The 14,977-nt window shown below is 35.2% G+C and overlaps 2 protein-coding genes across 3 annotated transcripts in view; one reads left to right on the forward strand and one right to left on the reverse strand.

Annotated features, from left to right (window-relative positions):
- LOC126976072 (alpha-2-macroglobulin receptor-associated protein) overlaps positions 1-14,977 on the forward strand; it is a 127,511-nt gene that overhangs the window by 23,078 nt on the left and 89,456 nt on the right. The gene's annotated exons all lie outside the window — the stretch shown is intronic.
- Positions 1-14,977, reverse strand: part of LOC126976060 (ankyrin repeat and KH domain-containing protein mask-like) — a 50,567-nt gene that overhangs the window by 8,094 nt on the left and 27,496 nt on the right. Inside the window, exons 28-39 of the mRNA XM_050824202.1 lie at positions 14,252-14,401; positions 13,666-13,797; positions 11,815-11,964; positions 10,992-11,154; positions 8,683-8,758; positions 7,998-8,188; positions 6,912-7,022; positions 6,810-6,872; positions 5,119-5,205; positions 3,362-3,478; positions 2,731-2,848; positions 885-973 (exon numbers count right to left, since the gene is read on the reverse strand). Of these exons, the coding sequence (XP_050680159.1) occupies positions 885-973; positions 2,731-2,848; positions 3,362-3,478; positions 5,119-5,205; positions 6,810-6,872; positions 6,912-7,022; positions 7,998-8,188; positions 8,683-8,758; positions 10,992-11,154; positions 11,815-11,964; positions 13,666-13,797; positions 14,252-14,401 (1,447 nt within the window). The remainder of the gene's footprint in view (positions 1-884; positions 974-2,730; positions 2,849-3,361; positions 3,479-5,118; positions 5,206-6,809; positions 6,873-6,911; positions 7,023-7,997; positions 8,189-8,682; positions 8,759-10,991; positions 11,155-11,814; positions 11,965-13,665; positions 13,798-14,251; positions 14,402-14,977) is intronic.

A 14,977-nucleotide genomic window follows, 5' to 3' on the forward strand; every position in this document is an offset into this window, starting at 1 on the left:
GACGTATCGACCAATAATAATAATCATTTATTCTAATAATAGAGTGGCTGCGAGTAACTCTTAATTCTACTTAAACTAGATTAGATCTTGGGCGAGACAACAATTAAGTGATCACTGAACCACATTGCAAAAAACTGTTGATGGGATCAGATGCTTCAAGATCGAGACGACGATAGCGTATTATATCAACACTATACTACACGCCAACATTATCCCTGGACCTCGCTGGAACGTGAAGCCCGTTCCCCTTTCACCCCCTCGCGCTCATCCTGTTGTGTCAGTGCGGCTTGTAGTTTCATTACCGCTCGGTACATGTCGTGATATTTTCGTGCTATCATTGCTTTGTTTCTGAAAGTTTTCATTGTTACGTTTTGACTTTTGTTGTTAATAGTTGTGTAGTTTCTATTGTTCTGTATCGCTGTAATAGTTGTACCAGAAATATAATACCATTTTTACAACACTAATAATCAGCATCACAACACAACATTACATCAATCTTTAATATTGACAAAATAAATTGTTGTTTATTTATGAATAATAATGTCGTAGTGATGCTTGTTTCGCGCACCGTAACCAAGTGACGTCAATGACGTCAGGCCCGGTCCGGTCAGGTGAGTTTTGTACGATACGAATCAGTACAATATATCCGATGGTTTAGTCCTCGTAATGGGCAACGTGAATTTCTCACATTAAATTCTCTTAGTTAATTATGATGATTTAAGGTTATACCTATATCGACTATAATTAGATCTAATTAAGTTTATATACGATTTAACAAAGATTAGAACATCTGACTGATCTCCACACTATAAGCTGAAATACTAAATAGATCACTGAATTGTTTTTATTGCGAATATTAGAAGTCTTACTGTGTATACACATACCATGATATTGTGTCCATTTCGTGAGTTGTCAGGATACATCGGTCCGTTTCGTGACAACGCGCTTAAATCCATTGCATTCATGTTGTTACCTGGAATTTAATCATGTATTTAAGCAAAATATATTTTCTTTAATAACTATATTTATATGTTTAAAGAGTATAATGTTTTTACTGCTGTTCATCATGTGTATCTCTTTTAGAAATCAGGTGTCATCTCGTTGTAGTGGATAGGGAATGAATTGAAATCTTAATCATTAGTTATTTTAAATCAAGTCATTAATCATTGTTAGCACGCAACAAGTTGTCTCCGTGAGTCATCCGAATACTTTCGTTTTATTGGATGGGGAGTGCATATTTGGAATCAAGCATTGTATATTATATCAACATTAATTTTATGAGGACTGTAATTTGCACAATTTTATTTATTATAACATCTAACTATAAATAGAATGTAATGAATGTAGAGGAAGCGCGTGAGGTTTGTAAGGATAGAAGCAAATGGCATTCTATTGTCTCTGCCTACCCCGACCGGAACAAGGCGTGAGTATGTGTGTGTGTGTGTCTAACTATAAATCTGTGATCTGTAAATAAAGTCGATGTTGTTTTTCGATATAAAAATCCATTTTTGAGCGCAGATTATTGAGATTAAGGAAATACATATAGTATAACAGATCATTGTACTGTGGAAATAGTAAAAAAAGGTTTCATGATATCTATCTATGTAATATAAGCATAATATACTTAATGAATATAAATATTTTACGGTACTTCAGCTAGATTCCAAAAACAAAAACTTTGTAAAAAATTAGTCTTTTCGTTTGTATTAGCAAATCCCCAAAATAACTGAACCGATATTAACGGAATTTTTACCGGCCGATAGGTAATGTTATAAAAAGAATTTGTATAATTAATCCCAGAAGTAAGAGGTAATACTTTAAAAATAACAAATTGTTTAGATTTGAAATAGCGACATCTCAAGTCAGTGTTCTATTATGCAATTATTGGGGTTGAGCAGGTTATCAATTGTAAAGTAGATTCTGTAGATGTAGCCACAACCTGAGACTTGACATACCAAGAGTTACGAACCATGCGTCACTCGAACAGTTGGGTTAGTTTTGGTACGAGCGTTTGGATATGAGTTTCGCATCGTTCATAAATTGGACGTAATTCCAGAAAAAAGTTCCAAACCACATTCATGTCAAAATTGAGTTAAGAATACAAAACTGGTCACGTGATAATATTAACGGATTGACAAAAAATGGCAGCCCTACTGTTACTGTTGAATGACATCATGACTTACGGCCGTTTTCAATAACGTATCTCTAGTTACGGATACATATCTGTCACCGTTTAATGACAAGATGTTAACTATCAATAGTTATAGTCCAATGCTTTGTGTCGATAGGTTATTGAAATGTAAGTAACCGTAAAAGGATAAATTTGTCTTACTTCTAGTAAGTTAAACTAAGGATAGACAGGTTATTGAAAACGGCTGTTAGTAGCCCCCAACCCACATGTATGGGGTATGTATATATATATATACACTAATATATTTTATTAAACATTAAACACGAATTCCTTAAAATGTGATGTTTGTGGCTTGGAACGTTTTTCAGGAATTACGTCCAATTTTGGTTACAAATTAAATTAGTATACAATATGAGAATGTCTGGTAATGTGTGGGTAGGCTCCCCCCCCCAAGGAGGGCCGACGATCTGTTCGAGATCGCCGGAATACGTTGGATGAGGGCAGCGCAGGAACGATCGTCGTGGAAATGTTTGGGGGAGGCCTTCATCTAGCAGTGGACGTCTTCTGGCTAGTGATGGTGATGAATGTATGCGAGATACCCATGGTCTGCTGGAAGGGGTGCGGCGGCGGCGTGGAGCCGTGGGACGAGGCCCGCGAGCACGGGGAGCAGCCGCCCGCCGGCCCGCCGCGGTAGCCCGGCGCCTTGCTGGCGTCCACCTGCCGCGGAACACACCTTGGTTATACCGGGAGGAGGATTGTGGGTGCCCCGACGGCGTGAACCACTAATGTACGAGTATTATTGTTCTTCGGTCTGGTTTGTGAACAATGAAACATCTAATGTGGCAAGGCGAAGAGCGCAACTGTAGTGCGGCTCAGAATTTTTGGGTTTTTCGAGAATCCTGCATTGTAATGGGCGGGACGGATCAATCTCCATGGGTTGAACGTCCGCCACGTCTCGTCAATTATTGTCATAAAAACATTTAGTGAAAAAATATAAAGATATGTCGTAGATCCTGACCATGTGGCCAGCCTTTCCCCGTCATATATTTCTCATAATGCAATGACAGTTCATAACGCCCTTTGTGTTGCCTAGTTTGGCTTCATCGGCCAAAAGAAATACATATATGATAAATAAATGATTTTTAATAATGTTATAATTTGTACAAAATATTTGTAAGTAATAATAGCGCCAACATAACAACAGCAGTAGGTGGTAGTAGGTGGCAGTACCTGCGGCGGCGGCAGCTCCACGTTGGGCGGCTCGGCCCAGGAGCCCGGCAGGCCGGCGCCCAGGTGGTCGCGGAACAGAGAGTACTCCTGCGCACCCGCACTGCTGCTGCCCGACGACTGCGGAACACATCACTCGTTATATAATATTATTAGCGACCCATTTAACTAAACGTAGTAATGTCATAAGTTTTCCATAGTACATTTGTTCTAGATAGGGATAAATTAATACTGAATAAGAGATTTTTGAAAAACAAAATTTTTATGAACGATGCGGGACTCGAACCCACGATCTCTGGCGTTCCGCGCCAGTGCTCTAACTGTTTACTGAATAAGAGTCTAAATAACCCTTCAGTGGCTAAAGCTACCGCAAAGCGCGTGACGCACATGCCCGTCTTAATCCGCCGCGCGTTACCGACGTCAATTTCAACGGGCTCGTGTTACAATAAAATTGATTGCTTTTGAAGTGTTTCGGCTTGTTTATAAAAACAAACGTCAATGCTTTTGTTATTAAACAAACTAGCGCTTTGTTAGATTACATAAACAATAGATACTGCGTAATTTAAACAAATTTCCTTTAAAGTAGGGCTGTCAAGCATTTTTTATGATTTTTTTAGATTTACCTACAGATTACATTTCGATTATTACTAATAAATGTAGTAATTTTTTATAACTAAAACATACTTCAAAGTTATTAATTAGTCATAGAATAGTTACTAAAACATCATAGATAATACAAAAAAGAATTTTTAAATCGACTGCTACAGATAATTAAAATAATAAACGGCTGACCGCATTTTGACGGCTTGTCGTATTTACACAGATAAAGTTTTAAAATTAAATATTCTTACTTTTATAGTCTGTTAAATTACCTTTCTTGTGGTATATCGTGTAGCTTTTCTTACTCTGTGTATTTTTAACGAAAAAATATCTGCTACCGTTGTGTGCCAATCAGACGACGTCTGGTTTAGCACTCAACGGTAGTTTTGATAGCAGACGTCGGACGTCTGATTGGCACCTCACGGGTTAGCGATGCAAGTGATGCAAAATTTTGAGGAAAGTAATGATTACTGTGAGTCAAACGTAACGTAAGGATTTTATAAGAACTACAATTATCTACCACCAATTACCAATTGTATCCCAAAGCGATCCATAAAAATAATGGCTTAAGGTTTAGCTTGAGTAAAATATACAAATATACTTCCAATACATTTGTTAAACATGGCGTACTTTCAGAGCAATTAAATTTCAAATTTATAATTCAATGATTTGAGCGATATTCAACCCGTGAATAAAAACAAATTTCGCCGAATTCAACTAATTGTTTCAATTTTACTTTTCGGATTTTTTTTTCTATATAGATGTACGCATGTATCATAAAATAAAAGTAACTGTTTGATGATTTTTACTATTTCCCACAACTATATTGAAAAAAAAAATCTACATGTGATGTGAAGCGACATCATCTGCAGTATAACGTCCTCTATATTACCACTTTAAGGATAATTATATTTTTTATTCACTTAAATTAAAGAGGTCGGAACACAGAAAGTCAAAACTAATCAATGTGACATATATATCCTGGCACTATTACATAGTGTGAATGTTTACTAAAATTGCTGCGGGCTAACGTTTAGGGCTGCACTAAGGAAACAACATTAAAATTGTGTAAGTGATGCATAGTCTTAAGTATATTTTCAACCCAGAATAATATCATAAACAGTAGAAATGTCACTTAGGCGTCGAATGGTTTTTATTACCTGGGGTGTAGTATTTATGTGAAGCGCTGACGTTGTATTGACCGGTATGTCTTCGTTACTCCATGTACTCGAATTGTCTGGACTTAGCTAAAAAATAATAACACATTTACTTGTCATATGCTTTGATAATTGAATAGTACAAAGTAAGCAACTATAGCAACGAGAGATATTGCACAACGCGTTTTTGAATAGCCTCAATTCTATTTCAAACGTACTGAGGTCCTCAAAATTGGCTAAGGTATTCTTAATCACTACCTACATAATATGGACAATATAACATATTAATTGTTTTTAAAACTTAAATTCTTTGCAACACCCTAAAATAAATCTTTAAGCTTTTGATAGTTAAAATATGTTACTCTAGTACTACTAGTAAGTACTAGAGTAACCTACTTCTAGTACTACTCTAATTGACTCATAGTTTAGCAAGTAGACACAAACAAGTAACAATATTTTTCTTATGTCCTCCTCATAGGTCCTGACAGAATATTTAGAGATGCTAATGCCTAATTTTTTCATAAGCAGAAAGAAGTCATTATTACTCATTACGCCACGATTTAAGTCGTTTTATATTGCGTTACGACTCATCATCACATTGGCATATAGCGCATTTTGACATCCGATAGTTCATCTACCCATTGTATCACGTACTCTTATAAAAACATTGACACAATAATCTTCCTTACAATACAAGTGTCCTAAGCCAGATGGCTTACTACTGGCAGTAAGATTACTGGGAAGCCTCAACCACTAAAATGTATATGCAACCGAAATAAACGAAAAAAAAAATTTTTCATTTCTCATACTCGGAAAATAATGTTGTTTTGATCTGATTATTGGGTGGAAAATGCTGCTTCCCCGCATAGAGAGCGAAAAACTCATACAAATTACTTCCCACCTAAGGGTCAGAATTAACTTTGAAAAAGAACTGTTGTCAGCTGTGAAGAGTTTATGTAAAAACAAATGCTGCGGCCATGTGACTTTTTAAACAGCCAGTGTGAACATAGCGTAAACTACTTTGAGCGGAATAAGCCGCAACAATTATGCGGTGAATTCCATATTTAAAATTTAGACATAAATTGTCCTAATTTGACAAATAATTTTAAATAGGTACTACCAATATTATTATATACTAGCTGACCCGGCAAACGTTGTTTTGCCATATAAAGTATGATTCACGCGATAGTTTTATAAGTAATAAAATATTGCCTATATTATAGCCTGTACATCATTTTGTTCTATTGTCAATAGTTTTTGCAGCGCACGCAAAAATAGGTTTTCGATTTTACACCTTGTGTTACAAAATAGCAATTTTATTACGGATCCCTAATTTTGAAAAAAAAAAACATAGCCTTCCTCGATAAATGGACTACCCAACACTGAAAGAATTATTCAAATCGGACGAGTAGTACCAGAGATAAGCGCGTTCAAACAAACAAACACTGCAGCTTTATAATATTAGTATAGATTATCAATAAATAGTTTAGATAAACAACTACTTTTATCTTCCTCATATTCGAAATGAAAAGTAAAGTGCCTAACACGGGTAAAAGAATCAATTCCTACTCTACTATACTACTATAGCCGCCCTTGCTGCGCTCGGGCGTCTAAATAGGTACCTCGGGGATTGATTCTTTTGACCCTAGGTAAACAATCTACTATTTTATTATTATTTATAATTATAGATATACCTGCATGTGATCGTGCATACGCGGCACCCGCATATCTTCGTCGATCTGCGGCCGCGAGGGTGCGTGCGAGGGTGCGTGCGAGGGTGCGTGCGGTGGTGCGAGCGGCACGTGAGCAGGCTGCGGCACGCACGGAGCAGGGGGAGACTCGCGACATCTTAACGGTGACGTCACTGTCGTCGCACTGCTGGCAGACATCGACGGACTGCTCGTGCACTGAATATTAAATTAAATATTGGACATCGTTACACATTTGATCATAGATGAAGCTACATTTTTTAATGAAAATAAGGGACGAGACGAGCAGGACATTCAGCTGATGGTAATTGATACGCCCTACCCATTACAATGCATAGCCACTCAGGATTCTTGAAAAACCCAAAAATTCTGAGCAACACTACAATTGCGCTCGTCACCTTAAGACATAAGGTGATGAGAAGACTGTAATGTTTACACATAACTGCTTTGCGGCAGAAATAGGCGCCATTGTGGTACCCATAATCTTGCCGGCTTCAAAACATTAGCTACAACTACAATGTGAAGTATTTATTGGGCGGCAGTCAATTAATCCAACAAATACAAGTTTAACAAGCTTAATCAGGGATGGTATTATCTCTCCCGCAACCTCAAAATTACGATCAGAAGACTAGGCTGCAAAACCACCCCAACCAACTTGCTATCATACAACTTTCGAATGATTAAAAAGGAGAACGCAACAAGTTCTAATGGATAGGTGGGAAAAACAATATATTTGGGGTTATATAACTATATATATATTATATAACTAGATTTTGCAACCACGACCTTCATATAAATACTTGTCGAATGTGGTAAGAACAGATTGCAAGATATGAGAGTTAAAAAAACCTCATTACACATTAATTGATTATAGATCTGAATCTGCATGCAATGATTCAGCATACATACTTTACTGTATACGATTTAACAGTTATGTTGCAAATTTTATTTATGGGTATTATTTCAGTGTGGTTTTTTTAATAATTACTGATTTGATTTAAATAGTTATTTTTAACCCTTAGATGTCATTTAAATAAAATACATTATAAAGCATTGGAACGCTGATATTATTTTTTATTTATTTATATATCTCGTTCGCTAACTCTTTATTCTACAGTTAGTCACAAATGTATCGTAACTTATAATATGTAAAAAATCTATCATTCCATGTACCTGTGTGATAGGTTTTGGCTTGGTGTCCACCGGCGGTGTGGCGGTCACCTTGGCCGCGAACGTGTGGCCCCGGGCCCCCACGATAGCGCCCGTGTACGAGAGGGCGCCAGACTTGGCAGCCGGGGTGCCGGCACTCACTACTGCCACGCTCTGAGCGCTTGGACGCTTATCGGCTTGGGGCGTACTCACTGCTGTATTACAAGTATGAGAATGTTATTAATAACCTTAGACAATTTATACGTCTATAATATAGAGCTCTAGCTGTTAGACAACCGATAAAAACCAGGAATAATAGTTTAGTGTGCGTCAACCTACGTCTTACACTCGCAATTTGTATGACACTGAGTTAGTGTGCGTGTATTGCTCAAAATAGAGGTTAGGTCTTAACTCAATTTGTTTTGGACGTTCTCACAGCTGTAATAGTCTCTCTAGACGGATAAATGATCTAAGATAGATACTAAGTAATTTTTTGGGAAACTAATTAAACCATTAAATACAAAATATAAGTAGAACATATTATTTTGAATTATAACATTTCATAATTTGTTTGTACGTTTAATTCAGCTGTTTATGACAGTTACCATCTCTTATATGACTAATTAATAATTCATTTCATGATCAAATACAACGAGGCAATCAAGAAATAATATAATAGATAATGCTAGTTTGTGCAAGTTTGACTCACGTCTAGTGGCGGGTCGCGGCTGCGGCTTAGCGGGCGTACGTGGCGCGGCGACGACGCGACTCGGTGCGCTCGGGGTCTGTCATAGAACATCTCGTTAGTTATATTGTCTATATGATGTGATAAAGAAACTGATGATAACTGTTCAATGATTACTCCTATTATAAAATACTTGTAAATAACAAATTGTTTAGATTTGCAAGAGCGACATCTCAAGTCAATTTCCTAATATACAAATATTAGGGTGTATGTTCCCTAATAACTCGACTAACTATTCGACCGAACTCAATGAAATCTTTAGCAATAGATTCGTTGAAGGAAGGTTTACATATATATGTATATATAATATATAATTTATATGGCAAAACAACGTTTGCTAGGTCAGCTAGTTTCTTAATATACAAATATTGGGGTTGACCAGGTTATCAACTGTAAAGTAGATCCTGCAGATGAAGCCACATCCTGAGAGTTGAACAAAGCATACAATACGAAGATTTTATGACGATACGTCACTCGAACAGTTAGCTCAGTTTTAAGAGCCCTCGTACGGAACGCGAGAGGTCGTGTCCCGCATCGTTCATTTAATTTTGTTTTCAAATTTTATTTCTGTATTAATTCCAGAAGTGAGTGTTATCACTTTAAAAACATAACAAATTGTTCATACAATACTTTTGCGCGTCTAGGCTGAGATCTATACAGTGTACCCCTGACTTTGCTCAGATTTTACTTACGTAAAACTCAGGTGAGTTGAAGCTTAGCGCAATATTTGATTTGGTATTTATAGTCATTTGACAGCTGAGATTATGCTGAGCTTAAGCTAAGACAACCCAATAGAATGGTCAAACGCGCGATACATTATACACAGTACATTGTCGATTATAATTAAATAAACTTTTACAATAGAAAGCATACTAAATTATAACAGTATCCAAAACTTCGGATCGGATTATTAGTTTTACTGAAATAAGTAATTATCGATGAATGATTTATGCGAAATGCGGACTTATTTAATATGAGAATCGGAATGCATTTTTAGATGCATGATTGAATGACAGCTATGCGTGACAACTGTCATTCAATCATGCATTTTTAACCGTCGAACAGCAACTACTGAATTGTTGATCTCTTTTTTCTTCGGCTTATAATCTGAGTTTTTCCTTAAACGTCGTTATAGTGGCGTATATGGCGAAGTTTACAAATATGGACTTCGACTCAACTCCCTAGGCTTACATACTTATATGAGCAGTAAAATATCCCTTTATAGATCTCAGCCATAGTATGCATAATATATTGACTAAAGATACGAATAAGGATGATTTTTCCAAGGCATTGATATTTATATGTATTTATATTTAAGTATCAAATATACCGTAAATTGTTGTCAAGGCAAGATAATTTGTCTAAAAGTGTGTCAATATAATTATTATTAACATATACACCCAACATTTTCAATATACGAGTGGATAAAATGGGAATTATTAACGGCATATTGTAAGCACCAAATTGTGATTTTTTTTTAAATCTTTATTTATTTATAGAGGGTTTGATCACAGAGTGAACATGCCTCATAATGATACAAATAAAAAAAATACACATTTTATATTATCTTTTATCTAAACCTAACTTAATCAACTTATATAATATACTCTTAGCTTTCTTCCTTTAGACTTTTTATCGAACAATTATAAACATAATTATGACAACTGTATTTCAGTATAACAATAATAGAGCATACATTATGGTTAGCGAGTTACGTAACTAATATTTTACGTAAATAATTGTTAAGCTATTGCATAGCTTCTATCGCAGGCCTTGAGCGTGAAGACCGAATCCAGAAATTCCGTAGCGAAAATAACCTAACACTTACTTACTAGATGTATATAGATATTTCGGCACGGTCATTACAGTTGCCGTGGAACAGCGGTTATCATGTATGCTTTTTTGCAGCAGGTCCCAGGTTCGAACCTGGGGTACATCTTGATTTTTTTTATTTCTTTTTTTTATCACGTTTATTTTTATTTTTATTATTATGACAAGCATTTTTATTTAGTTTCACCTGTCCAGTTATCTGTCTGTAATCAAATCTTGCAAGTTAAATTATACTCACTTCCCGTTTGCATTTTTTAAAACTAATTTTATCAAAAAAAAAAAAAAAAAAAAACTGCATAAATAAAATAAATAAATAAATAATTATATTTGCATAAGTTGATAAAAAATGCTATGCAAAAGCTCCCGAGTGCCACACGTCTTATTTTTACTTTAAATTGGCTGTATACGTATACAGCCAATGTATTAATAGCATGCGGTATCACCTTGAGCGCCGGCTGCTTGGCGGGTGCGGGCCCGACGGGCGCGGGCGGCGGCGCGGGGGGCGGGGCCTTGCCGCGCGACACCAGCGCCGCGATGTCGGCCTCCGGGTCGCGGATCATGGCTGCGATCAGGCTCGCTGCCTGTTTCGTCGCTTCCGTTGAACCCCTGGCCAGTCAAATTGTGTTATTATAACATTATCGACGACCCATATCGCCCAGTGGTTAATGGGACCTGGTACCTAGCCTAATGAGCTAGATGTCCCGGGTTTAAATCCTGGTAGGTGCAAATATTTATATGATGAATATGGATGTTTGTATCCGAATCGTGGATGTTTATATGTATTTATGTATGTTTAGGTCGATGTGAGAACAACATTCTCGTGTCACGGTGTGCGGGACCGAACTCCTCCGAAACGGCTTGACCGATTCTCATGAAATTTTGAGTACATATTGGGTAGGTTTGCGAATCCGACAATATCTATTTTTCATCCCCCTAAATGTTAAGGGTTGTCCACACGATTTTTTTTTATTTTTTTTTGACATTTTTTTTTAAATTTGTTTGATTATGAGTCAGCATTAAAAACATATACAACTTCAAATTTTCACCCATCTACGATCAACAGTTACTTTTGTATCGCGATTTTAATATCGGCAATACAACGTTTGCTGGGTCAGCTAGTAATAATATATAAGAATAAAATAATAGCTTCTTCACAAATTAATGTTATTAACACAAATTGTTATTTTTAAGTGATTTTCTACTATTGGGGTTATTAAGTAAATAAGATAGATGAAATATAAGAAAATTAAGCAAGATAGCACTCACTTAATGGTGATAATTCGTTCCCCTTGTCCCTTGGTCTGCTTGTCGACCTCGATGTGCGCGCCAGTCGCCGACCGGATCGCATTGATGTTGGAGCCTGCTCGACCGATCACGCGCGATATTGCGTGACTCGCTACCGATACCTTCTTGCAGCTGTAAGCAATTTTGAAAAGGCTACTTACTAATTGGTTAATTAAGGTACAGCAAAAACAAAAAATTTGTTTGAAATTATCTGCCAAGCATACAATTCTTGAATCAAAGCCTTGACAATTAACGGCCATTCCCAATATTCAGTCCATCTCCAGTTGTGGCCTACTTGAGATAAAAATCGTAACTATCTTTGACTTTTCTGTCTCAATGGTAACTCACCTTATCCGTACACACACAATGGGAGCACGTTTAGCTTACCAGCGATAGTAGTTTGTATGGAAATTACAATTCACGCGGCGACAGGCTTACAGGCGATAAGAATGACTTATCGGCTATATTGGGACAGCTTCAGATTATTGGCAGCTAATTACTGACAGTAGAAGGTAGTAATTTATCCCTATCTGTAGATAGTTTATTGGGAACGGCCGTAAATAGCCTTAATAATGTCAAAGAAATAAGAACACAAGTAAATATGTGTTCTCTTATATAATATTACATTTAGTGCTTATTTATTTTAAACATAATATTCTAAAAAGTAGTAAAAAAATATGATTTAATAACAAATGTATTACAAATAGATATATTTTGGGAGTCTTTATTGTTCAAACGCGGCCATCGTATAGACGCATTAAAATGCTTGTATTAAATGTAACAGTATAGTTTTAAGGGTGCGTTAGTTCGTTCGTTCGGTAAGTACCTACATATCTATGACATGATTAATTATTTATATGAGATATAAAGAATTGTTAAGATCCAGTAAATTAAAATGTTTCTATACACTATACTTATAAGTAAATGACAAGGAATAAAGTATATTATTTTTCTTAAATATATCATTATCATCAGTTTCTGTTTTAAGCTTCATAAAAATCATTATGAAATAATTAAAAACAAACGTTTCGTATTTAGGCCAATATTCAAATAACCCACAATTTCAACAACAGGCTCACTCATTGGCCTGTGTTCGTTACGCACTCTAGTTGAAAATAAATCTCAACAGACAGCAATTCGTTTGAGGTTCTTTTTAAATACTTCTACGATAATGTGATATTTTTGTAGTTACTTTTAAATATATCTATGACATGGTGTTTTTATTTTGGTTTTCCGTATATATCTATAATAAGTAACTCAAGCCATATTCTTGTGCTGTGTTGATATGCAATGCTGAATCAAGTACTTATTTGGTTGAAGTTTTATACACTCTTTTATTTTATTTTTATTAGCTTTCAGTAATTCACAATCCTAAATTAGTTTTAATTTTATTGCACCACGCGTTATTAGAAAAAACGTTTGCACAAAATGTCAGTCTGTAGTAGCTTTTTATTTTTTAGGACTATTAGGATTTTTAGAATATATTTTAATTTGAATTTAGTTGAGTTACATTAAGATTTTTGTTATATCTAGTTGTCATTTTTATTTAAACACTTATTATTTGTTTCCCTAAATATATTTCAATTTAAAAGGTATTGCAGACTTTTAAATTAATTTTGTATTATTTTTATTTTTGGTTGATTCTTGTTTTAAACTCACTTTTATATTTATGAAGTAATGATAAGAAAAATTTGCATGTAGTGTTTACCTTTAAATGATTTTGAATACCCTGTGCACATAATGTAAATTGTAAATAGTACTTATACGAATATTTACTATGCAAAATCGCTGGTAGAGCCAATAAAAAAATAAAGAAGTAAAAAGCTACTATACCCAGGTTCAACAGCAGATGGTGGCTGCACACTGGACTTGCGCACCACTTCCTTCCAACCGTCTTCCCGGCGAGTGACGCCGCTTGCTGCCGTGATGCTCTTGGGCGATGTATTTTTAATTTCCGTCTCCCATCTGCACAGTACACGTACATACACATTATATTACGTACAGACTAAACCATTTCTACAATCATTCTACGTTACATTAATACATTAAAATGTACTTAATAAATTATTTTGCACCAAAATAATTCAAACAAAAGTGTCAAGCAATATAAAACTTATCATGCTTTAATTAAAATTAGTGGCTAATTAAAAACTCCATTAAAGATGTAAATGTTGCTAATTATACATAAAATCTTATGCTTCCTTTCATAGTATGCAAATTTGTTGTACATTATAGATACATTCAATTTAAATAAGATGTATTTTTCTTATTTTATTCACTGCTTATGGTAGCCAATATTTCAATTGCCACTCAAACAATAAGAAAATATCATATGAAATAAATTAATATTCACAATAAAGGAAATGTTCGTTCGAATTCTCGATATATTTCGTACAAAATTATTATTAGATCAACTTACTGGTGAGTGTATAAAATTTTAGTTTTGTCAATGGTGTCATCATCTTTCTCAGCAGTGAGACGAGACGACTCAAAGACTTGGCTCTTTCTCGAGCCATTCCCGTATTTATTTAAACTCTGAACTGTGATGCTTTTTGCATCTTCTTCTTTTCTGTAAAAATATTTTTTATCTTTCCAGTATTTATCATTAATACACATCACTTTTTATTTAATTTTTAAAATCAATATTCTCATACAACCTTAAAAATAATAATAGCTCAAAAATAAAACTAAGATGCCATGCAGTTAAAAATGTAACATTAAGTTCCCAGAGTGTATTAAAAGCTTTTTCTAATAGTACACTATTTAAACACAGATACAAATTTATAGGCCACATTAAACATTGATGTACAATAAACAACCGCACTCACAATCACGCACAAATATTGTCTCGTCCTACGCCTTTATTAGTCATGATTTTCGTTCAGTTGTGTTTCGACCGCGCTTTGAATACAACGCTACGCAATGACTAAATGTAATAACAGCACACCCAAACTTAAAAATGATAGTGTCGTATTTCCGGTAAGTATTCCTTTAAATTAACAAAATTGAGTAACTAACTTGACGTTTGTTATCATTTTGCTAATAACATTTTAAATGCAAAAACAAAATGTTCTCGCCTCGTGTCGCAAACACGAGCTTCTAATGAGCGTATACAATAAACTTTGAACATTACTGCCACGAAATA

Source organism: Leptidea sinapis, chromosome 39 (assembly GCF_905404315.1).
Source record: "Leptidea sinapis chromosome 39, ilLepSina1.1, whole genome shotgun sequence".
NCBI lineage: Eukaryota > Metazoa > Arthropoda > Insecta > Lepidoptera > Pieridae > Leptidea > Leptidea sinapis.